This window comes from Cynocephalus volans, chromosome 10 (genome assembly GCF_027409185.1).
Source record: "Cynocephalus volans isolate mCynVol1 chromosome 10, mCynVol1.pri, whole genome shotgun sequence".
Classification (NCBI taxonomy): Eukaryota; Metazoa; Chordata; class Mammalia; order Dermoptera; family Cynocephalidae; genus Cynocephalus; species Cynocephalus volans.
Genome location: NC_084469.1, coordinates 45,304,688 through 45,330,406, shown reverse-complemented (window position 1 = coordinate 45,330,406; position 25,719 = coordinate 45,304,688). Strand labels below are relative to the sequence as shown.

General features: G+C 38.9%; 1 protein-coding gene across 3 annotated transcripts in view; it reads left to right on the top strand.

Annotated features, from left to right (window-relative positions):
• ULK2 (unc-51 like autophagy activating kinase 2) overlaps positions 1 to 25,719 on the top strand; it is a 106,595-nt gene that overhangs the window by 19,198 nt on the left and 61,678 nt on the right. For all 3 annotated transcript variants that reach the window (XM_063113218.1, XM_063113217.1, XM_063113219.1), the window contains 7 exons: positions 5,568 to 5,600; positions 5,939 to 5,975; positions 10,608 to 10,781; positions 11,522 to 11,595; positions 13,790 to 13,891; positions 15,003 to 15,061; positions 16,480 to 16,562. In XM_063113218.1, the coding sequence (XP_062969288.1) occupies positions 5,568 to 5,600; positions 5,939 to 5,975; positions 10,608 to 10,781; positions 11,522 to 11,595; positions 13,790 to 13,891; positions 15,003 to 15,061; positions 16,480 to 16,562 (562 nt within the window). The remainder of the gene's footprint in view (positions 1 to 5,567; positions 5,601 to 5,938; positions 5,976 to 10,607; positions 10,782 to 11,521; positions 11,596 to 13,789; positions 13,892 to 15,002; positions 15,062 to 16,479; positions 16,563 to 25,719) is intronic.

The following is a 25,719-nucleotide window of genomic DNA, read 5'->3' as shown; positions in this document are numbered from 1 at the left end:
ATATAATTCTCTCAAGGTCCATCCATGTTGTTGCAAATGGCAGTATTTCATTCGTTTTCATAGCTGAGTATTCCATTGTGTAGATGTACCACATTTTCCGTATCCACTCATCCGATGATGGACATTTGGGCTGGTTCCAACTCTTGGCTATTGTAAAGAGTGCTGCGATGAACATTGGGGAACAGGTATACCTTCGACTTGATGATTTCCATTCCTCTGGGTATATTCCCAGCAGTGGTGCATCTCTAAGTTTTTTAGAGCTTGATCTGCTATGGTCTGAATGTTCATTTCCCTCCAAAATTCATATGTTGAAATCCTGTCCCCCAAGGTGATGGTATTAGGAGGTAAGGTCTTAAGGAGAAGACTAGGTCATGAGGTTGGAGTCCTCCTCACAAATGGGATTAGTGCCCATGTAAAAAAGACCCCAGAGAGCTGCCTTGCCCCTTACACCATGTGAGCTTGTAGCGAGAAGACTGCCAGCTCTGAACTAGAAGTGGGCCCTCACCAGACACCAAATCTGCCTGTGTCTTGGTGGACTTCACAGCCTCCAGAAGTATGAGAAATAGATTTCTATTGCCAGGCCACCAAATCTATGGTAGTTTGTTACAGCAGCCTGAATGGACTAAGAAATGACTTAAGAGGAAGAGCCCTGGATGTAAGTAAGGAAACCTGGGCTTACAGTACTATTTTTATAGCAAGCTCGACTCAGGATCTTGAGCAAGCCACGTCTTCTCCACGTTGACATCACCCCTCACCGGAGTGGGAATGATAATCACTACGTACTCACAGGCTGCTGTGAGGTTTCTAGTACGACATAAACCCAAGGGAAATAAGCCCGAAGATTGTAGGACTAGTGTTTCCTTCCCCTTTTCCTATGAGATAACCCATAGAAGTTGCCTACGCGTGGAGATTGAATTAAGAAATGTAGCAGAGTGATGTGAGGATTTAGGTCTTAAGAACCAGGAATGGGCCAGCCCGTGGCTCACTCAGGCCACGGGTTCGGATCTCTATATAGAGATGGCCAGTTAGCTCACTCAGGAGAGTGTGGTGCTGACAACACCAAGTCAAGGGCTAAGATCCCCTTACTGGTCATCTTTTTTTTAAAAAAAAAAGAACCAGAAATTTTTCTTTGAGTCTTTTTCTTATTATTTACTTCTTTTCTTTTGATTTGTATTGTACTGTTGTTTTCTCCACATCTGCTTCTAGGCATCTGAATTCTGCTGGAGAGGACCACCTGCTCATACTATCTGACTTTTTAAAATTCGCTTTATCTTTATTGTTTTTTAAATTGCAAAAGTCATAGGCCCTTAGTGTAAAAATAATTCGAATGGTCTAGCAGTGTATAAAGTAACAAAGAGATGCCCTCTTCTTATACCTCTTTATCTCCTTTTTCCAGAATAAACCACTATTGTGTGTCCTTCAAGACCTTCTTTTTTATTTTTTAATGCATATGTGCATGTATACATGAACTCAATATTTTTGGAAAATAAGCGCAACATTTTTTTTTTTTTTTTTTTTAAAGATGACCGGTAAGGGGATCTTAACCCTTGACTTGGTGTTGTCAGCACCATGCTCAGCCAGTGAGCAAACCAGCCATCCCTATGTGGGATCCGAACCCGTGGCCTTGGTGTTATCAGCACCACACTCTCCCGAGTGAGCCATGGGCTGGCCCTTTTTTTTTTTTTTTTTTTTAAATTGGCCCTGTACTGAGGACATCTTTCCAAATTAGGACCACCTCATTAATATTATATTATTTTTACATCCTCCCCACCCCAGTGCCTCCTTGAGAGGCTAGATAGGAGCAACGAGGATGGATTGTTACTGTGGTTTCTCCTTCGGTTCCCCCTCACCATTGCTCTGTGTTGAAATGGATCTTGCAAGGGACAATCTCTAGGAGAATTTGTGGATCGCAGGGTGTGTGTAGGCCTAGTGTTAGTAGCTACTGCCAGTGACTTGCTTAACATTCCCACCAGCAAGTGTTTGACAATTCCAGTTGCTGGCTCCACGTTCTTGCCAACGCTCAACAATTTTAACCATTCTGGTGAGGTATCTAATTATGGCTTTAATTAGTGTTTTCTTGATGACTACTGATTTGAGCACATTTTGTAAGTTTATTAGCCATTTAAATGTCTTCTTTTTGAACTTCCTACAGAAGTCTCTTGCTTATTTTTCCATTGGCTTGTCTGTCTTTTTGTTACTAATTTGTTGGAGTTCTTTATATATTGTGGACATGAGTCCTTTGCTGGATGGATGTGTTGTAAATGACTTATCCCATACTGTGACTTGACTTTTTACTCTTAATGGGTTTTTTTGATGACCAGAAATTCTTAATTTTAATGTAGTCCCGTTTATTTTTTCTTCCTTTTATATTTAGTGCTTTTGTGTCATATTTAAGAAGACTTCCCCTGCCTATCCTAGAGTCATGAAGATATTATCCTATTTTTTTCCTCCAAATCTTTATTGTTTTGTCTTTTACATTTAGCTCTGTGATCTACCTGGAAATGATTTTTATATGTGGCAGGAGGTAGGATCAGGACCAATTTACTTTTACAGGGCAGCCAGTTGACCCATCACTGTGTACTGAGCACACGTTCCTTCCCCTTCTGTACCGAAGTATCTACTTTGTCAAAAATGAGTGGCCATGTATGTGTGAGCCCACTTTGGGACTCTTGTGTCTCAAGCCTTTATCACACTGTTTTTCTTATTATAGTTTTATAGTAAGTCTTGATATATAGTAGTATAAGTCCTCCAATTTTTAATCTTTCTTCTTCTAGATTATATTTAGATATTTCTGGCCTTTTGTATTTTCACATAAATTATAGAATCAGCTTGTCAATTTCCACACAAAACTTCCGCATATTTTGTTTGGATTACATTGAAACTTGAGAATTCTTTGTGGAAAGGTTTTTAATTACAATTCAATTTTTTAAATAGATATGAGCCTTTTCAAATTTTCTATTTCTTGTCAGTTTTAGTAAGTTGTATTTTTCATCAAAAAAAATTTTTTTTTCTATAAAGATGACTGGTAAGGGGATCTTAACCGTTGACTTGGTGTTGTCAGCACCACGCTCTCCCGAGTGAGCCATAGGCCAGCCCCATCAAATTGTTTTTAATTTATTCGTTTCACCTAGAGTTTTACATATTGGCATAAATTGTTCATAAGGATAATGTCCTTTTTTTTTTCTTTTTAGGAATTAGGTTTTTATCTGAGTTATTAAGGAGTTTGAGTAGGAGAATGATAGAATGAAATTCCTGTGGCTTTAATTTTGTTGATGGAAGTGCTGGAGAGGAGAGGAGAGAGGATTTCTCGATCCCGGGGAAGGAGGTGCGTGTGTGGAGCTACAACGAAGCTGCGGGGGTCTGGCCGCAGGTTATACTGCCTCCGCCTTTCTGCTCCTAACGTATCTCTTTTCCGAGTTCTTCTCTGATGCCCCAGTACCATTTGAGTTTTGATTTGTCTATAGGTGACTTGATTTGTTCTGTTGAGAAACATAATACTTTTTCTTTTTTCTTTTGCTGACTCTTTCCTGGCTCTTGCTCCAGATTATTTAAGTACTTCCTTTAAAAAAAAAAATATTATTTTGTGAAGGGGGCCTGAAAGGAGGGGTGTACAGGAGAAAAAATGATCAAATCTGTGGAGATTTTCACTACTTTGAAGGTGAACAAAGGTGAGAAGTCAAGGATATTAAAATATTTCTATTTATTATTTATTGAATGAGTGAAGGAATGAATGAGTAGAGAAAATAAGTGGTCATGTATACGTCCAAAACTGTGAATGCCACGACGGGAGTCTGACCTCTTCCTGTAGAGTGAGCAGAGTTACCTGTAGCTGTTTAGCCTCCCGGTCTGAATTCCTAGCTCTTTTCTCTGCAGTAGTTAGGCTAGGGTACCCTGACAGGCTTGAGCAGCACTGGCTTGAGATAATATTCTTATACTCCATGCTTGAGAAGAAGAAAATATTGTTGAAAGTTATCAATGTTAAATGATTTCTCAGTATTTTTAAGGATTACAAGACATTTTTGATCTGGATTTGATCAGGTTTTATGATAAAAACTGTCTGGTTCACAAGAGATGATTTAACTCTTAGAGATATGTTTTTTGTTTTCATTTCTGATACACACTTGATCTTCTAGCTGCTTGCAGCTGGCCGTCCCCACGTCCTTCCAGACTTCTTATGGGGTGCTGCCGCTAGGGAAGCCAGCGTGTGCTTTAGGCTTGCCACGTGGTTCTCCTTGTTTCTTAGCAGACAGGAAATGGCATCCGTGTTCTTCTGAACTCCATATACCCCCGGGGCCAATGTGTCATCTGGTACTCTCGAGAAATAAGTGAAGGGAATCGTCCTAGGTCCCTGAGTTTCTTGCACCCAGCCCCTTGGTGAATGTGGTGAAACAGCTTTGCAGCAGCTCCTCAGTGCGTGGGAGAGCTCTAGGCTAGCCGTCTTGAAGCACCAGTTCTTATTTTTAATCTCTGTGAACTGATATTTTTATGAAATCCAGTAAAAATGAGCTAGTATAAAAATGAAATTAAAAAGGCAAATGGACGTCCAAAATTTTTATTAGGTTTAGCCAGCCTAAAATTATTTTGTCAAATTGCCGTTTCAAATTCTTACTCTTAATTTCTCTGATTATCACAGTGTGGGGCCAGTACCAAATAACTCACCGACTGGCACTGGCCTTTGAACCGCCCTCTGTGCAGTACTGTTCTAGACCTGCCCGCTTTCTGCCCGCCCTCTCCTTGTGTTTCCCCATAGAACAACTTATCCTTCAGTTTGGGATCTGGGTGAAGCCAAGTGCCACTTAAGAGCTATATTTTGAGTCACATTTGAGCACTGGCTCAAGTTAAGCCACAGGGAAGTGCAATTTAATGAGTTAATGTTATAAAAATTGTCTGTGAAGAGCCAGCTAACCAGTCTTTGAATTACTTACCCGAGAAACAGTCCTGGAGCTACATGAATTTGAGAGACTTTGTAGAATTTTTCAAGTCAGTTCCTTAAATTCTTGAAACATGTTTGATAACATCGTTTCCTTTGCCAACAATTCCCTGACAGTATGACTGCCCCAAATAAACATGAAAAACAGGAAAACTAAACACTAAGCATCCTGGGTCATATGTTCCGGAAATCAGATTGTGCATTTAGTGTTGCTGGGGAGGGTTATAAGTTGTATTGCTGCTCCAGACCATAAGCTGTTCAAAGCAAAAGTGCTTCCCTGAGGACCAAAGAATTCTTCCTTTTTTAAATAAGTGCTAAATTTACCGTGTTTTTTGTCATAGATGTCATTTTAATTCAGTCATAACCAAAAGAGGAGTGTTTCCTTAGTTCTTTTTGTAAGCAGAATTGAACTTCTTGATGACGACATTAGTATGATTAAAACTTGATTTGGCTGTGAAGAGGAGATGCTTAAATTATTGTATTAGGAATTTTAATTTCACTTTCTAATGGATATTGTGATTTCATTTTACTAGTTTAGTAATGTACAAGTATAGTGTTTTATTAATTATCATTTAAAAATTTCTTTTGTTTAATTTTTTCTCTAATCTAAATGATATTTAATATGTTTATTTTTCAGGAATTACCTAACTCTGTCTTTCTGGTGATGGAGGTAGGTAGTATACAAGCTTCTGTTTAATTTATTTCAAACTCCTTTTGATTAATATACAGTTTAAAATTGACAATAGATTATTATTTGAAATTTTGAATTAATAAAACAGTGATCTGTATTCCACTTTTTTCTTTTTTTTAAACTTCGTCCTTCCTACACAGTATATTCTAATTTATTAGGAGTATAAAATTAAAGAATTTTGATTTTGTAAATATTATGTTTTTGGACTAGATTTACATTATACACAAATGATTTTTAAATTAAAATTAGCTGAGAATGGATTGAATTAATCTTGAATCAGTGTCCTTATTTTAATTGCTTTTTCTTTTATATATCAGTATTGCAATGGTGGAGACCTGGCAGATTATTTGCAAGGTAATTTTATGTGTGTGTCAATGTTCAATAAAGATAATACTGAAGTCTGTTCAGTCCTGCACTTATATAGAAACATTCAGTAAATATTTGTGTTTGTTTAATTTGTAGTCACCTTGCTGACCAACTGTTGTGGTTTTGTTCCTAAACTTTACTCGTGTATAAGTACTTATTTTTTTTATGCCTCTCTCTGACTGTGTTTGAGAGATGGGTCCTCTCCCCAGAAGAGAAGAAACTAAATAGAATTTCTTTCTTTCAAAAGTCTTGACTTGGTTGCCAGCAGTGAACCTTTAGTTCTTTCATTTATTTCAAAAAAAAAAAAAAATTTTTTTTTTGCAGCTGGCCAGCAGTGGGATCAAAATTTAAAAATCATAGTGGAAGAATGAATCCAAGAATATATTTTCGTGAATATTTCTTTTAATAAAAAAAAAAAACCAACAAAAAACTAAAAACATTGTAAGGGATTAAAGGTAACATTGAAATTATTTTGTGGCACAGAAGTAAGATTTTAGTACTAGACGGTACATGAAATTCTGTACCCAGAGTGCGTACATGTAGGATATGAAGCATTTGGATCAAATTGTGTTCCTCCAAAGTATTTTCTTTTAATGATACTAGATGAGGTCAGCCTCTACTTGTTCACTCCTTACATGATGCAAGTGAAATATGCACAGAGATAGTAAAAGTTAATATGTTCAGCCTTTAAATAGATCACAGCAGTTGGTGGTAAAAGCACTAAGACCTCAATGGCTGTACACACAAAGGGTATGGGTAGTTTACAAAAAACCCAATATATTGAAAATATTCAATTTGAGACTTAAATATTTATTTATTTAGACACAATATATTTTTATTTTTTATTTTTTTGTTTATTATTTATTTATTTATTTTTATTGAATCATAATTGATTATAAATATTTTTGGGATTCAGTGTTGACATTTGTTGGTCACATTAATATTACTAGTATGTATATTGTTACAAGTTGTACTTATTCTTTATAGTCCAATCTCTATCTCCCCCTCCCTCCCCCCGTCCCCCTAGTTACCCTAGATTTCTTCTGTCCTTCTGGTAGAATAATGATTACTCTGTTGATTTGTTGCCTAGATGATCTGTCCAACGCTGAGAGGTGTGTTCAGATCCCCCAATATTATCAGAGAGCAGATGCTTTTAATGTAACTCTGAAAAGGGTTTTGTGGAAAGAGACATCCTCTTCTTTTCTTTTTCTATGCTGGTGACTCTGCTTGTGTCAATGCACTCCAGTGGCTGGTGGACCATCTGCGTGGTGGTTGTGGCGTCTAGACACTTTTGTGGCAGCCATGGTTCCTGTGGTGGCTGTGTTGGGCCAGCCACATGGAGGCGATGTTTTTGGCATGCTCCTTGGCACTGGTGGTGTGCCTGGTTGGGGGCGAGTCTGGTCCCTGGCTCCATACCCCGGGCCCCCAGTTGGGGCCCTGAGGTTCTGGTGGTGGAGACTTAAATATTTAAAATGTAGGATGTCATTGACATTGAAGCTGTGTAGAGAACAATGTAAAGAACACAATTACATACCCTCCCCAGTTTAAAAAGGAATTATAAGTACAACTGAAGCTCCCTGTAAGTTCCTTTGCAGTCCATTCTTGTCCCTTCCATAGAGACAACCATTGTTCTGAATTTGGCAGTTTAAGAAATCTGTCAATTTAATAAAAAAATGTTTTAAGATGTCACTTATTAATGGGCAGAATACAGTGAGACAGGCAGTTTAATTCACTGCTGGTGGAAAGGAGCTGAAACCAGACTCTGCTGTGCCTACTCGGCCATCTCTGATTTGTGTATTCCTTGAGGTCCTTAGTGTTCCTAGTGAAAGTACCTTTCCACCGGGGTCAGACTGAGTGGCACTTACAGCTTAGAGCCCTCATTAGAATATCAGTTTCCATCATTAACAGACGTATTCACTTTTATAAGCACTCTTACTTGTGTAGCAGATTTAAGTTAATTAAGGTGACAGTTTTACCCATGATCGTGAACTCTGTATTTGATATTCCAGAGAAGTATGGTAGAACAGATCCAACAGCGAAGAGCTGAAGAGCTTGAATGTTGGGGTCAGCCAGGCAAGCAGGGTTCTAGTTCCAGTGTTTACAACACTTAACTGCAGTGTGATTTTGGTTTTTTAGCTTCTTCCTGGTCCCTCTCTGCCACAGTTTTTAAAGGAATCCCTTGTGGTTTGAAAACAAGGACATATGCCCTAAGGACATATGAAAGAAATTCTGGTCCTTAAGGAATTGTCTAGAACTATGCTGTCCAGTACAGTAGCCACTGACCACATGGGGCTCTTGAAATATGGTGGTCTGAATTGAGATGTGCCGTAAGTGTAAAATGCACACTGGCTTTTGAACACTTTGTTGGAAGAAAAGAATGGTTAAATCCCATTAAGTTTTTAATATTCTTTACAGTTGAAATGACAGTATTTTGGATGTTAGGTTAAATACGACTGTACTTCAATAGTTTGTGGAAAAATAAAATTAAAGGATAATACAGTCCTTTCATGAACTTTTTGAAGACCCCTCATATAATATATTAATAATTTCATCTGTTTCTTTTCACTTCTTAAAATGTGACCACCAGGAGAGTTTAAAGTTATGTATGTGGCTCACATTATGTTTCTATTGGAGAGCACTGCTCTTGAAGGTCTGGAATATCCAGAAGGTTGAATGCTGTTGTATTATAACATGGTCACTCAACCTTTTATTTGCTCTGATAAAGAAAACACCTTTCACATTTCACATAAGATATAAAACAAATTCTGTCAATTGCAAGTTTAGAGTAAAACAAATTATAAATTAGTAAGTTGTACTTAAACATTAATTCTTGCAGAATATACTGAGTGTGCCAGCTACAGCTGAACAGAGTCTACTCTCAGTGTTAACTTGCTCAGCAGTACATTCAAAAGAGTTCTGATGCTAGCAATGCCTTTAAAATAATAAGTTTTTAATGCAGGAATTTCAGTCTTTCGGACTGTGTTGAGAGGTACACACCCTACATTTACAGAAATATGTGAATTTTTACTACAGTTTATGCTAAAAAACAGCTTAAACTAGGTCATTGTCCCCCCCCCCCCCATGGGAACTGTCTTAGAATTTGGACTCTGAAGTAAAACATTACAAAAATAAAGCTCTAGTCCTTGCTTTTACCCACCCACTAATATGCAGTAATATATTTGGCATCTGCAAGAAAGTAGATCTGGAGGAACAACACACTCAAAAATTTTAAGTGTTCATCTCTAAGGGATGATTTTTATTTTTATTTATTTATTTTTTTTACAGTGAGCATCAAGAAAAGAACCCCAAAGAATTTTTAAAAGGGAGAATACATTAAGAACAGCCTTCATAGAAAACAGTATTTGATAATTTTTAAACCATGGGGATTTATTTTATTTGAAAATGTTAAGGACATAAATGTCACTTAATATGTCACTAAAATGATTTTAAAACCATAAAATGTCATTGCCATGTTATTAAAATGCTCTTAAAACCATAATATTTCATTTGTTCCAAGTGTTAGATATTTTTATCTTAATTACAAATGGAATGGTTATGTTGAACATATTCTAAGAATTGTATGGACATAGTGTGTTCACAAAGGATTTAAATAGGTTCATGTATATTACATCCTTAATGTACATTCAAGGAATCACACTTGGGACTTTTAGATCCCTTGTAATAAAGAGTTTATATTTGCATACTTAACTACATTTGAGTATTTATTATGTGCCAGGCCTTTTCCTAATGTCTTTGTTATAGGATGTGTTATCGTGTTTAATCGTCACAGCCTCCCCATGCGGTTAGTCTCCTATCCACTTTTTATAGATGAGGAAGTGGCGCAGAGGGATCATTCGCAGGTTCACACAGTGCGTGGAGGAGCTGGGATTCGAACAAAGGCAGCCTGACTCCAAATCAGGCCGTCAGCCTCTACGTGCTCTGCACACAGAGAAGTGCTGTGGTACTTACTGGATAATGACTGCCTTCAAATAGTGTTCATACTACCTCCTTGTAGTAGTGAAAGCGGTTAACTTCTTACAGGTGTCTTTAGTTATGAAAGATACTATGGTGGGACGGGGGTGCTTGGGCAGCGGGGGGGGGGTGGTGGTGAAAGGAAGGAGAAGAGGTGGGAACACAGGTCCCTGACAGGCAGTAGGTAGTGTCCAAGTCTTTCTTTTCAAGGATTTTGCCTGTTTTTAATTTGTGCTTGTGTAATGGTTGGAATTAAATATGGACATTTATCCTAGATATTTCACTAATATGAAGGGGAACGTATCTTTTGGCTTGTAAAGGAGAGTCACATTTGTTGAGCACCTGTTGTGTTTAGAGTAATGTGGGTATCGTCAACAGTAAAAACAGGGAGAAAAAGCAAAAAGCACTGGCAAAAATAAAGATGAAAATGCAAATCAGTTCTCTTTAAAACAGATTTATTACAATTTTTGAGAAATCTGATATCTTTTCATAGACTTCAATTGTTAAAGTAAAAAAAAATGAATAAATGTGAATGTCAGTTCCTTATCTCCTTCATGCTCTCTTTTGCAACTCAATTCTGTTGATAGAATATGTAAATGGTATTTGATTTTGTGTGCTTAAATATTTATATGACTCCTTTTCCAACAGCTAAAGGAACTCTCAGTGAAGATACTATCAGAGTGTTTCTGCATCAGATTGCAGCTGCCATGCGAATCCTGCACAGCAAGGGAATAATCCACAGGGATCTCAAACCACAGAACATCTTGTTGTCTTACGCCAATCGCAGAAAGTCAAGTGTCAGTGCTATTCGCATCAAAATAGGTAACTGGCTGTGTTACCTATGCTACGTGTTGTTTCACGGAAGCAACATTTTTGAGACTCAACATTTGTAGATAATTTTAATTCAGCTTTGTTAGATTGATGTATTTTACTGATGCAATTTTAAAGTTTTTATTGAGTTCATTGATGTCTCTTCAGATATGTGAATCCTTTACATTATTGGCAGCACATGCTAAATCTCAGACGGGGCCTGTGGGCCTGTATTAGGAGCTGTACGTATGAGTCCCAGCAGCGAATCCTGCTTCTGTTGAGAGGGAAGCTGATGCAGTGTGGTTACTGGCCGCAAATTAATAACCCTTATTCTTTATAGCTCTTGGGAGTTTGATTTAGACATCTAAGAGATCATCTAGTTCAGCCTGTGGCAGTTTTTTAGTGCTCTTGTATCAAAATTATTTGACACAGAATTCAAATTCTGTATCTGGTTTTGATATTTAACGAGAACTACATTAATGAACCATTTATGATAATTAGCACTTTTACTCACAAAGCTTAGTGTGCCTTGGTTACAAAGCTGGCAGTGCAGTGACTGGTACACTTGATGATTACTATTTTTTAGCTTGTTGAAATTGAGGTAGCTGTTTTTCTTTGGTGCACAATCATTCAATAAGCTGTTTATTTTTCACAATTTTTTGTGCCTTCTTGTATCTTGAAGAATCATATGATCTATGTATGTTAAGTGTGAGCAAAGGTAACATTTTATTTCTTTTTATTTTGTGAAATAGCGGATTTTGGTTTTGCTCGTTACCTACATAGCAACATGATGGCTGCAACACTGTGTGGGTCCCCGATGTACATGGTGAGTGAGTGAGTGTGTCCTCGTGTGTTTAAAGCACAGCACCATAAGCACTGGAATTTAATTATAATGCTTGTTTCCAAGTAAGATGTGATTTTATATGTAGTCTGAATTGTTACTTATATTGCTAACGTTAATTATATTACCAATAATGCTATAAACAGTCTCTTGCTTTAGCATAGTGGACTATAAAAGTAAGTAATTTTTGCCCATTTGTTTTTACTTTTTAAAAAGATTAATTATTATGGTACAAATTCTCTATTAGATTAAATTTAAAGTAAAAATTCATGAAGAATAGTCATGCTATACTTGATGTGTAATATTAGGGATACTTAAAGGCATCTTTTGGGGGCACCTGTTGAACTATAGGATATACTCATCTTTTGCATGTAGTCTCTCTTGATAAGATCGCTGTATCGTAGAAATTTTTCCCATCAGCCTTACACTTAAAGCTGAAAAATCTTAGCTTTCCTCTTTATCCTTTCATATAGATGTTATCATGTATAACAGGGCTTGGTATGAAGCTTCTGAACTAATTTGAAGTATTAAGCCTGGTACTACCTTAATTCTGGAGCTACAGAATTATGTGAAGTTACCATGTATCTTTTTCAGTTCTAAGTTTTATTTATTTTATTTTTATTTTTTTAAAAGATGACCGGTAAGGAGATCTTAACCCTTGACTTGCTGTTGTCAGCACCACACTCTTGCAAGTGAGCTAACCGGCCATCCCTATATAGGGATCTGAACCTGTGGCCTTGTTGTTATCAGCACCACACTCTCCCAAGTGAGCCATGGGCTGGCCCATCAGTTCTAAGGTTTAAATGGGTTTATATTCAATTAGAAATTCTTCTAATCTAAAATCAACTTTTATCACTTGGGAGAGCATGGTGCTGATAATACCAGGGTCAAGGGTTTGGATCCCTGAACTGGCCAGCTGCCAAAAAAAGTTAGAAAAAAAAAATCAACTTTTAAATCAAGGGAATTAGTAATCAAATTCAAAAATTTTTTATATTAGATTTGCTTTCTTGATCATAATTTTACTGCTTATGTATAATACATTTTATAATTTAATATAATTTAAAAAAATTAGTTTGCACTTCTTGAGTATAAAAAAAGTTCATCAGCCTTAAGGATAGAGTGGTTTGACTGATTATTAAAGGAAGTTGACTCAATAAGAAATTTGCCAGGGGCAATAAATAAAAATGTTGTTCCTGGAAAATAAAATTTCACTACCTTTAAGTGTAAGAGTATTTAATATTTCCATTTAATGTTTGTCCTGATTGATGGACAAACATATTTATATATTTAAATAATAATAATAATAAATTAATAATATTTAAATAATATAATAAATATTTAATATTTAAAAAGCAACATATGATGAAAGGTGGGAAAATACCTGTGACAAAGCAGCAGAGAAATGCCTTTGCTTTTAGGATGATTTTTATTATTATGTGTTGCACCCTAGTTTTTCTGTTATTATAAAAGCCTTCAAATTACAGAAAAATACAGGGAATAATGTAGCAAAGACCTGGGTACCTTCCATCTATATTTAACAAAGTTAACATTTTGCCGTGTTTGCCTTGATCTTTTTTTTTTTTTTTTTTCTAAGATGACCGGTAAGGGGATCTCAACCCTTGGCTTGGTGTTGTCAGCACCACGCTCAGCGAGTGAGCAAACCAGCCATCCCTATATGGGATCCGAACCCGGGGCCTTGGTGTTATCAGCACCACACTCTCCCGAGTGAGCCACGGGCCGGCCCTGCCTTGATCTTTTTTTAAGACAGAAATAAAATATTTCAGAGACAGCCCAAATCCTTTTTGTACCTCCCCATGATCCCATTAGTCACTCTCCTCTCATACCCCTGAGGAAACCTCTATCCTGTAATTGGTGTATATTTTTCTTTATTATTATTTTTATATGTTCTCTTATTGTACATTAATAATAATATGTAGAAACATTTGTTTCTACAACTTGCTTCTTTTCATGCAACATTGTTTTTGAGATTTACCAGTAAATCTCAATATAATAATGTAGTTCCAAGTTCATTGGAATATCATTTGATTAAAGAAATATCACAGTGTGTTGTTTTATTTTAGTAGTTTTTTAGAAGTATGACGTTTACCAGTTAATTTATATATGCATATTAATTATGTAAGTTACGTAATACCTATCTCTTGAATTTTTCTATATCCAGGCTCCTGAAGTTATTATGTCTCAACATTATGATGCTAAAGCAGACTTGTGGAGCATAGGGACAGTGATATATCAGTGCCTGGTTGGAAAACCACCTTTTCAGGTAGGTTGACTTTTATGTCTTCAGTTTTAACGTCATCTTATTTTGCAGCTGCCTTCGACTTATAACATGGAGAATATTTTGAAAGCGGTGTTTTTGGCTCCTTTGTGACTTACTTTGATTTTGTCACAGGCAAAAACTGATGTAGTGAGCGAGAACATGTCTTGCTTTTCCCCTGTTATCTGCCTGCCCTGTGTAGTTGGGCTGGGTGTGAAGCCTGTTGCATGTTTTCCAGGCTAGTGAAAGCTAGCCAGGGTCAGGGCCAACAGCCCAGTGGGAAACGGGTATGAGTGGCGTCGTCAGCAGTTTCTGCCTGGCCTAGTTTTGGGGTCCCAGTATTCACGTGAGAGCTGCATCGGGTCTGGAGAGGTCACTGGACTCTGTCTCTAGCTCTCTGTTCCTGATACTGCTGGGTGAGAGGGTGGTTTTGGCTTTGTAGAAGTTATTTTAGGTCTTTCTTCCTCTCCTCGTCTCCTCCAATATTCTGTCAAGAAAAAAACAAAAACAACACAACCAGCCCCGTGTAGAGTGCAATGCTGATGATTTCTCTGAGTTCATATCGCCATGCTCTAGTTTCTTTCATGACAAAGAAGATTTTTGAATCTGAAAACTGGAACAAAGTGCAATTATTTGCCCAAGATGGTATAAAAAAAATCAAAGACACAGCCAGGTTAGACACTTGTGATTTCCCAGTCGTCTTTGTATGTAGAGGCAGCTTCACTAACTCGCTAGCTCTTATTATAAGGGCGCTCCTGGTTGCTGTGGAGAGGCCGAATAGTAGCAGTGTCCTTAGTTCTCTTCCTTGAATCCCTTGACGGTTCAAGATAAAATACACCTGGATTTCACACAATAATGATGTACCTACTGGGTAGGCCACATAACCTCCAGGATAGTGGCTCTTAACCTCACAAATGATCCATTATACTCAGACGTGCCGAATTTGCACACAGCTTCAGAGGTTATAAAATTTCCTAATGCCCAACTGTGGCTCCTTCGGCAACTATGGCTCTTTCAAGTTCAGGATCTATGTTCTCTAGCAAGCATATGGGTGTCAATCATGGGATTTGGAATGCTCCCATTGTTTAGGAAATTAAACCTTTCTTTTTCTAAATAGGCCAATAGTCCTCAAGACCTAAGGATGTTTTATGAAAAAAACAGGAGCTTAATGCCGAGGTATGTGTTTAGATTACACTGGGTTTTACTCTGTGTGAACAGTGTTATTTGAACTCTGTGTGTTTAATGTATTTTTGTTATTGAATCTTTTTTCAATTGACAGTAATTTTAGAGCATTTGTTATAACAGGAAGTGAAAAAGTTGCTGGCACAGGACAGGTATCTGTAGTGCTATACCATTTCCTCTCTTTTTTAAAATGTAAAGTAAATTTAAAAAAAGAAAAAATTACAAAGTTATATGTGTTCCTTGTGGGGAGAGAGATGCAAACAGAATGTATGTACATGAAGTAGAAAGTAAATTCCTCCCTAGGCTTTGCCTTACTCTGTAGGGATAACAAGAGTTAGCTGTGTATCTTACCAAAATTTTTTTTTTTTTTAATGGATAACAGTGATAAGAAATCCAGATCTTTTTTCGTGGGAGTTCTTTATACATGTTTGAGTGCTGGTTTACAAATATATTTATACGAGAGTACTTCAGAGAGTTCAGGGAAAAATAAAATTGAAAGATAATACAAATCTTTCCATGAGATTTTTGAACACACCTAGTTTAAGACAGATTACATTGTACCTTGGGAATCATTCTGCAGTTTACTGTTGTTTACCCTTCAGTATATCAGAGACGTTGCTCAACAGCAGTGTACAGAGAGCTGCTGCATTCTTTTGAATGGATAGAGAGAGTCCCAGAGTTAGACATTCCGTGTTTTATTTAGTCAGGTCCCTGTTGTTCTCAGTTTTTGGTTACTATGAACACTTCGGTGAAGAGTGTGTGCATGTGGGCGTGTGTGTGCACACCTTTGTGCATTCGTGCTTTTCTTTAGGATGGACTCCTAGACATGAAATTGTTGGACCAAAATGTGTGCTCTCCAAATAGGCTCTCCCAGTTAATACTGTAGTTTAAGAGAATTTACCAGCCTGGAACGTTGTCAGATTTGATGCCTCACAAATGGAGGCGGACCAGTTAACTATTAGTTTAATTTGCATCATCTTCTTCATTACTGAGGTTGTTTCTTTTTAATTTGGTATCCTTTTGTAGTTTTTATTTCATGAATTGTATATTTTTACAACTTATTTTAAGCTCTTCCCTTTTTCAGATGGAATTGGAGGAAGCTTTTTTTCTTGTAGAGAACTTTATAGCAACTATTGATGCAAGGCTGAAGTTGTGTTAAAATTCAGGACTGTCTGTGCTTGTGAGGTGCTGTGACAACAGCAGTAATAAGCACATACAGGAGTCTTCTAAAATTGATGCTGTTTCTCAAAGGCAGTTGTTTAGTACTTTTTTTCTTTAAGGTATGAGGCTTTACCATGGTCTAAATGTAGAATTTGTGAAACTATACATTTTCATTTACCGTAATGAAGACAAAAGTAATGTAACTAATATATATAAACTTACCATTTAGGGTTTTTTTTTCTCTTCCTCAGTATTCCCAGAGAAACATCACCTTATTTGGCTAATCTCCTTTTGGGTTTGCTTCAGAGAAACCAAAAAGATAGAATGGACTTTGGTAAGAAATGGCTTCAAATTTTCCATGCCTTCTAATTTTATTTTTATGTATTCTGGAAAGATTTTAAGTAAGACACTATAGAAATTTTAGAAGAAAAGTAAAGTCAAATTCATTTTCTTTCTTTTTGTTTATTTTCTTTCACTGCTTTTGTTAAGTATTTATTGAGTGTTTACTGTGTTCTAGGTACGAGGGTGCTATGGGTCAAATGTGTTCCTCAAAAGTTCATGTATTAGAAACTCGATCTCTATTGTAACAGTGTTAAGAGGGTCGGAAATCCAGTTATGGCAATTGAAAGGTGGGTCCTTTAGGAAGTGATTAGATTGTGAGGACTGCGCCCTCATGAATGGATTGACCCATTCTTGGAGTAATGAGCTGTCACGGCCATGGTTCTGATGGTTTCATAAGGAGAGCGAGTGAGATGGTTCACTCTCTTGCTCAGCCCATTCTTACCACGTGATACCCTGCACTGTCACAGGACCCTGTAGAAATTCCCAGCTGGATAAAGGCCCTCACCAGATGTGTTCCCTAGACTTTGGACTTCCTAGCCTCTAAAAGTATAAGAAATTTTGTTTCTTTATAAATTACCCAGTTTCAGGTTTTCTGTTATAAGCAATGGAAATGGACTAAGGCAGGGAGATATGGTAATAAAATCCCTGTCCTCATGCAGCCTATATTCTAGTGGGGGAGAGACACAATAAACAAATTATAAACTGTAATTGTATACTATATTAGAAGGTGTTAGGTACTGTGGAAAAAAAATAAGGAATAGGAATGGAGTTGGGGGTGGGGATTGAAATTTTAAGTAAGGTAGTCAGTGAAGACCTTACTGAGAAAGTGACATTTGAACAAGTATTTGAATGACTTGAAATGAGAATGAGTCATGTGGGTTTGTTGGAAGAGCTTTGCAGGCAGGGTGAGTAGCCAGCACAAAGGCTTAGAGCTGGGAGCATGCATATAAGCTTGAGGACCAGCTGGAAGGCCAGTTAAAGACTTGGGCTTTTCCTCAAAGTGTGATAGGGAGCCACTGAAGGGTTTTGAGCAGAGGAAAAATCTGACTAATGTTTCAAAAAGGATCGGTCTGGTGTCTTCTTGAGAACAGACTGTGTGTGTGTCAGGGGAAGGTCAGAAGCTGGAGACTACGGCAGTTACTCAGGAGAGAGATGCATGTGGCTTAGGCCCGGGTAATGGCAGTGGAGGTGGTGAGTAGTTGGATTCTGGATCTTTCTGTGGGTAGAGACAGCAGCAGTTACTGATGGATCGAATGTGGGGTATGAGAGGAAGAAAAGACTGAATTCAAGGATGACTCCAAGGATTTTGGCCTGAGCAGCTGAAAGGCTGGAGTTGTCAGGTACAGACGTGGGAGAGACCGTGTGTGCAGCACAGGCCGTGGGCGCCAGAGGAAGAGTTTAGGTTGGACACATGAAACAGAAGGTAAGCGTTGGATATCTAAGTGCAGGTCTAGGCTGGGCATGTATTTGGTAGTTGTCAGCCTATGGGTGATATCTATTAAATTATTTTCTAGTGTACCATTTAAATTCCTTTATTCATTTTTTAAAATAATACTTATTATTTCCATAGTCGTTGCTCTAAAGATTGCAATATACATCTTAATTTATTACAGTCTACTTCATATAAATACTAGTTGAATTCCAGTAGAATATAGAAACTTTGTTCTTCTAATGTAGCTCCATTCCTTTCTCCCTTTATGCTGTTATTGTCACATGTATTATGTCCTTGTTATAGTCTCAACAATGCAGTGTTAAAACTATTTCTTTTCTACAATCTTATGTCTTTTAGAGAAGTTAGCAAAAGAGAGAAGAAATATAGTGATGCAGTCTTATATTAGCCTGTGTATTCACTGTTTCTGGTACTCTTCATTTCTTCTTGTGGATTCAAGTTACTGTTTGCTGTTATTTTTTGGCTCCAGTACAGTTCCATTCCTTCCTGCCTCCTTCATGCTGTCATTGTCATATACATTAATCTTCATATAAGTTTTAGTGGTTAATTTTAGGTGTCAGCTTGACTGGATTAAGCATGACCTAGACACCTGGTAAAGCATTGTTTTGGGTGTGTCTGTAAGAGTGTTTCCAGAAAAATTAGTGTGTGAGTCTAAGAGGACTAGGTGGGGAATATCCCCCCTCAGTGGTAGGCACCATCCAATCTGTTGGGGACCTGGAGAGAACAAAAACAGGAAAAAAGCAAAGGTGTTGGTCTGTCTTCTGGCGCTGGAGTACACTCGTCTCTCGCCTTGGATGAAAGAACTTCAGGCTCCCTGGCCTTTGGACTCCAGGATCTACACCAGCATTTCCCCAGGTTCTCAGGCCTTTGGCCTTGAACTGAGAGTTACACCATCAGCTTTCGTGGTTCTGGAGGTTTTCAGGCTTGGACTGAGCCGCACTACTGGCGTCCCAGGGTCTTCAGCTTACAGACAGCTTGTCGTGGGACTTCTCAGCCTTTATAATCATGTGAGCCATTTCCCCTAATAAAATCCCCTCGTGTGTATGCATACGTTAATTACATGCATAAATGCATCCATTGATTCTGTCTCTCTGGAGAACTCTGACTAATACAGATTTTGGTACCAGGATTGGTTCTAGAGAATTTTAATGTGAGTTTCCTTAATTGGTTTTGGGGTTTGTGGGATTGGCTCTCTAATCTGATTAGACCTAAAAATTCTAACGACTCTACTTCTAATAAAGTCTGATAGTCCGTGGCATGAACTGTTTATAGAGATATGCAAAATAAGTGCATTTGATACTCCTAATAAAGCACTTATAAGAGGCAAGAAATTTAGTGACTGTACATGATGCTTTTGAACATTTGTGGAAAACCGAGGAATATGATACTTTTGGCTGGTTGCTCCTGGCATTGCTGGACAAAGTGATGAAAGAAAAGGAAGAGCTCAGGGACTTGAGTTCTCTGCTCAAGCGCCACATAGATGACATGAAAGCTTCTAAGGGTGCTTTGAGTCAGAATCTTCTCTCTAGTACCCGCAAGGCTGAAATTGCTGAAAATCATACACAAGCCCTCATTGTGGGACTGGCTGAACTACAGCAAGAGTTGAGCTGTCAGCCTCGCAGTGTGCCTACTGTTAAAGTGAGGGCATTGGTGGGGAGAGGATGGATGGAATCCTGCAAGTTGGGATGGGGATGTGTGGGATGCAGTTGGGGACACTGAGCTCCTAAATTGTGATGACTCATTTGCCAGCAGAACTAGCTTCCCCAACCCTGAAGTAGGCTCCCCACCTCCCAAAGTGGTCTCCCTCACAGCCTCCCACCCACTGTGGTGTCAGCCTTTCCACCTCTGTCTGAGGGGATTAACTGTGCATTGGCTGAGGAAACAGTCAAGCAGGACAATGCTGATTCTCCCCAGGACCCACCCCCACCACCTCTCTTTGCTTCCAGACTGATAACTAGACTTAAGTCTCAGCATGCCTCTAAAGATGAGGTACAAAGTGTGACCCATGAGGAGGTGTGCTATGCACCAAAAGAACTGCTTGAATTTTTTGTTTTATACCAGCAGAAATTTGAAGAACATGTGGGAATGGATATTAAGGGTGTGGAATAAGGGTGAAAAGAACATGAAGTTGGATCAGGCTGAGTTTATTGATGTGGGCCCGCTAAGCAGAGACGCTGCATTTAAAGTTGCAGCATGGGCAGTTAAGAAAGGTGTTAACGGGTTGGTTGGTTGGTTGGGTGAAACATGGATCGAAAGATAGCCCACCTTGAGCAAACTGGAGATGTCCAGTCTCCCTTGGTTTAACGTAGAGGAAGGGATTCAAAGGCTTAGGGAGACTGGAATGCTAGAGTGGATTTGTCACATAAAACCTACTCACTCACACTGGGAGGGTGCAGAAGACATTCCTTTCACCTCTACTTTGAGAAATAGATTTGTGAGAGGAGCCCAGCATCTCTGAAGAGCCCTGTGATTGCTCTTCTCTGTAGGCTGGACCTTAAGGTGGGAGCTGCAGTCACATTTGGAAAACCTAAATATAATGGGAATAATTGGATCCTGGGGTGGCAGGGTCCAAGTGGAGGCACTCAGCTGTCAAGGGTAAGGTGGACGTAGTTACCGTAGTGGACAGCAGAGGCAAAGCAACAATCGGAATAGTCCGACTCACGTAGATCTGTGGTGTAGCTAGTTTATCATGGTGTTCCTAGAAGTAAAAATAGACAGGAAGCCTACTGAATTCTTACTTGATCTGTATAAGCAGAAAACTTTCTGATCAAGTGAACAAAAGTCTAACTTGAATCATAAAAACAGAATCATGGCCCCTCAGTCAATTCCCAGACTTGAATCCACCTTGAATGAAGGGGAGGCTGGGTCTCCCCGAAGAAAGACATTACTGAAAATTTATTTTGGTATATAGTTATTTACATTACTAAGAATTTATACTGTTAATCTGTCTCCCATCCTTCCTCAAAAGGACCTATAGCCTTTTACCAGGGTAACTGTGCATTGGGGAAAAGGGAATAATCAGACCTTTTGGGAACTACTGAACAGTGGCTCTGAACTGACATTGATTCCAGGAGGCCCAAAATGTCACAGTGGCCCTTTAATTAGAATAGGAGCTTATGGAGGGTCAGGTGATTAATGGAGTTTTATCCCAGGTCCTGTTCACAGTGGGTCCAGTAGGTCCCCAAACCCATCCTGTGGTTATTTCCCCAGTCTTGCAATGCAAAATTGAAATAGACATACTTAGCAACATACTTAGCAGCTGTCAGAATCCCTGCATTGGTTCCCTGACCTGTGGAGTGAAGACTATTATGGTGGGGAAGGACAAATGGAAGCCATTAGAGCTGCCTCTACCTAGGAATATGGTAAATCAAAACCAATACTGCATCCCTGGAGAGATCGTGCTACCATCAAGGACTTGAAAGATGCAGTAGTGGTGACTTCCACCACATCCCCATTCAACTCTCCAATTTGGCCTGAGCAGAAGACACGTGGGGGGTGGAGGGGAGGGGAAAGAAGATGCATGGATCCTGGAGAATGATAGCTTCACCAAGTGGTGATTTCAATGGCAGCTATTGTACCAGATGTGATTTCATTGCTTGGGCAAATTAACAGATTTCCTGATTCCTGGTATGCAGCTATTGGTCTGGCAAATGCCTTTTTCTCCAACCCTGTCCATAAGGCCCAGAAGGAACAGTTTGCTATCAGTTGGCTAGACCAGCATTACACCTTCACTGTCCTACCTCAGGGTATATCAGCTCTCCAGACCTAGGTCACAGTTTAGTAATTCAGCTCGCCAGGATCTTGATCATCTTTCCATTCCATATGACATTACACTGGTCCATTACTTTGATGACATTATGTTGATTAGACTTAGTGAGGATGAAGTAGCAACTACTCTGGACTTATGGGTGAGACATTTGTGTGTCAGAGGATGGGAAATAAATCTGTAAAACTCAGGGGTCTTCTACCTCAGTGAAGTTTCTAGGGGTTCAGTGTTGTGGGGCATGTTGAGATATCCCTTCTAAAGTGAAGGGTAAGTTGTTGCATCTGGCCCCTCCTACAACGAAGAAAGAGGCACAATACCTAGTGGGCCTATTTAACATGATTGGAAAGTAGGTGAGAAGGAAATTTGGGGAAGAGGTATGTGGATGGACCTCTCTGAGTGGGGAAAGGATGTGAAGGTATTTGTTTCCCATGTGTATGCCCATCAAAGGGTGACCTCAGCAGAGGAGGACTTTAATGATCAGGCGGACAGGATGACCCGTTCTGTGGACACTAGTCACCCTCTTTCCCCAGGAACTCCTGTCATTGCCCAGTGAGCTCATGAGCAAAGTGGCCATGGTGGCAGGGATGGAGGTTAAGTGCTGTGGATTGGTTGAATTGTGTCCCCCAAATTTCATGTGTTAGAAGCTTAATCCCCATTGTAACTGTTGAGGGTGGGAAATCCTATTATGGTAATTGAAAGGTGGGGCCTTGAGGTGATTGGATTGTGGGACTGTGCAGTAGTGAATGGATTAAACATGGTGGTCAGGGGCGTGGTTCTGAGGGCTTTAAAAGAAGAGGAGAGTCTGTCTGTCTGTCTCTGTCTCTCTGCTCTCTCTGCTTCCACCATCCTGCAATGTGATACCTGCCATCACTGAAGTCCCTACCAAAGAAAGCCTTCACCAAATGTGTTCCTTGGACTTTGGACTTCCAAACCTCAGAAACTGTAATAATAAATTTTGTTTTTCTTTATAAATTACCCAATTACGTGTATTTTGTTATCAGTAACAGAAACGGACAATACATTATGCATGGCCTCAGCAACATGGACTTCCATTCACTAAGGCTGACCTAGCGACAGCCATCACTGGGTGCCCAGTCTGCCAGCAGCAGAGACCAACACCGAGCCCCCAATGTGACAACATTCCTTGGGGTGATCAGCCAGCTACCTGGTGGCAGGTTGATTTCTTTGGACCACTTCCATCATGGAAGAGGCAGCATTTTGTCCTTACTGGAATAGGTACTTTCTCTGGATACGGATTTGCTTTCTCTGCATGCAGTGCCTCTGCCAAGACTACCGTCTGTGGACTCACAGAATTCCTTATCCAACATCATGGTATTCCACACAGCATTGCTCTGACCAAGGAACTCACTTCACAGCAAAAGAATTGTGGCAATGGGCTCATGCTCATGGAATTCACTGGTCTTACCAGGTTTCCCATTATCCTGAAGCAACCAGTTTAAAAGAACTATGGAATGGCCCTTTGAAGTCCTAGTTACAGCACCAGCTAGGTGACAGTAACTTGCGGGGCAGTTTTTTCTGTGTGTGGGGTCATACTTTCTTTGCATGCCTTGTAATTTTTTTTGTGGAAAATCAGACATTTTATATAATATAGCAGCTTTAGATTCGTGCCTCCTCTGTTGGGGATTGTTGTGTGTGTTTGTTTGGTGACTTGCCTGGACTACATCTGTGGAGTTTTGTTTCCACTGCAGGGTTTGAGCATTGATGAGCATTGATGTCTCTCCTCAGTTTTTGTTTTGTTTTGTTTTGTTTTTCCAATTAAAAATAAATTTAAGCCTGGCTTTCTAGGGATCACCCTGGGTCAACCTTTCTTTAGCAGTCAGCCAGTGATTGGTCAGGGGTTGTACTTAAACACTTGGAGGCAGTAAGGCTTCCACCCTTTGTCGGTGCATCTGTGGGTGGCCTGGGGAAGGTCTGCTGGTAGCCAACTCCCTCAACTTTTGTCTGGGAATGTCGTAATTTCTTCCTCAGTTTCAAAGGGCAGTTTTGTGAAGTATAGAATTTTCAGTTGACTTTTTTTTTTTCTTTCAGCACTTTAAATTTATTATCCCACGGCCTTCTGGCCTCTAAAATTTATGATGAGAAATTGGCTCATAATCTCACGGATCCCTTTTACATGACAATTTGCTTCTCCGTTTCAATATTCTTTCTTTGTCTTTTGACGTTTTGATTGTGGGTCTTGGTGTGTATCTCTTTGGTTTATCTTACTTGGAGTTGAGATTTTTAGCCATTTTTTCAAATAATCTCTCTGCCCCTTTCTGTATTCTTCTGCAGCTTCCATAAGGCGTATGTTGGTCTGCTTGATGGTCCCCACAAGACCTGTAAGCTCCGTCCACTTTTCTTCTTCTTTCTTTCCACTCCTCAGACTCAGTAATTTCAACTGTCGCGTCTTCAACTTTGCTAATTCTGCCTTGTGCCTGCTGAAATCTGTTGGATCCCTTTAGTGAATTTTTCATTTCATTGTACTTTACAGCCTCAGAATTTTGGTTTGGATCCCTTTTTATAATTTCTGTCTCTTTGTTGATATTCTCCTTCTGTTCATACATCATTTTCCTGATTTCCTTCAGTTCTTTGTCCTTGTTTATCCTTAGTTCTTTAAGCATACTTAAGACAATTGTTTTGAAGTCTTTTTGAAATAGGTCTGATGTCTGGGCTTCTTCGGGGACACTTTCTGTCAGTTTGCTTTGATCCTTTGAATGCACCATATTTTCCTGTTTCTTTGAATGCCTTTTGATTTTTTGGTTGGAAATTTGGCGTTTGAGTATTACTATGCGGGAACTCTGGAAAACAGATTTTTCCTTTCTCTCCAGAGTTTGCTGGGTTTTGTTGTTGTTATTGTTTGTTTGTTTAATTGTTGATGACTATGGTAGTTCATTTGTTTTGAGAGTTTACCAACTATTTTTGCAGAGGCTGTTCTTGTGTGTGATCACTGAAGTCTCTGTTTTTTAGCTTGTGTCTAGCTATTGTTTTCACAGAGATTTTCTTGAATGCCAGGAGCATTTTGAAGATGACGTTTTCGTGATTGAATGTTTGGTTGGTTGGTATAAGCCTTTGGCTGTTTTGTAGATCTCTGACAAAGTTGGCTCAGACAGTTTCCACTTAATTTTTTTTTTTAAGTGTGTCTGTGGGGGAACGAGAGATTGGAGCTTCCGAGTTCACCAGCTGTCCTCTTCCTGAACCTTTTATTTTATTTTATTTTATTTTTTTTAAAAGATGACCGGTAAGGGGATCTTAACCCTTGGCTTGGTGTTGTCAGCACCACGCTCAGCCAGTGAGTGAACCAGCCATCCCTATATGGGATCTGAACCTGTGGCCTTGGTGTTAGCAGCACCGCACTCTCCCGAGCGAGCCACAGGCCGGCCCTTCCTGAACCTTTTAAATACGATTGGTTTTCAGTGTTAAACCAAACCTTGCATTCCTGGGATTCTACTCGTTGTGTTGTCCTTTTGATATAATGCTGGGTGGTGTTTTCAGTGTTAAACCAAACCTTGCATTCCTGGGATTCTACTCGTTGTGTTGTCCTTTTGATATAATGCTGGGTGGTGTTTGCTAAAGAATTTGTTAAGGAATTTTTGCATCTACATTTATGAAGGATATTTGTCTGTAGTTTTCTTGCAATGTCTTTGATTTTGGGTAAGGATGTTGCTGACTACACAAAACAAGTTGAGATGTCTTTCTTCTTCCTCTGTTTTTAAAGAGTACACGTGGGGTTAATATTATTTCGTGTTGAAAAGTGTGTTAGAAATACCCATGAGGCTATTTGGCTGTTTTCTTTGTGGAAAAAGTTTTATGTAAAGAATTACATTAAAAAATAGATAAAAGGCTATTCATATTTTCTATTTTTTCTTGAGACAGTTTTGGCATTTTGTATATTTCAGGGAATTTATCTATTTAAATTAAATCATTTCATTTGCT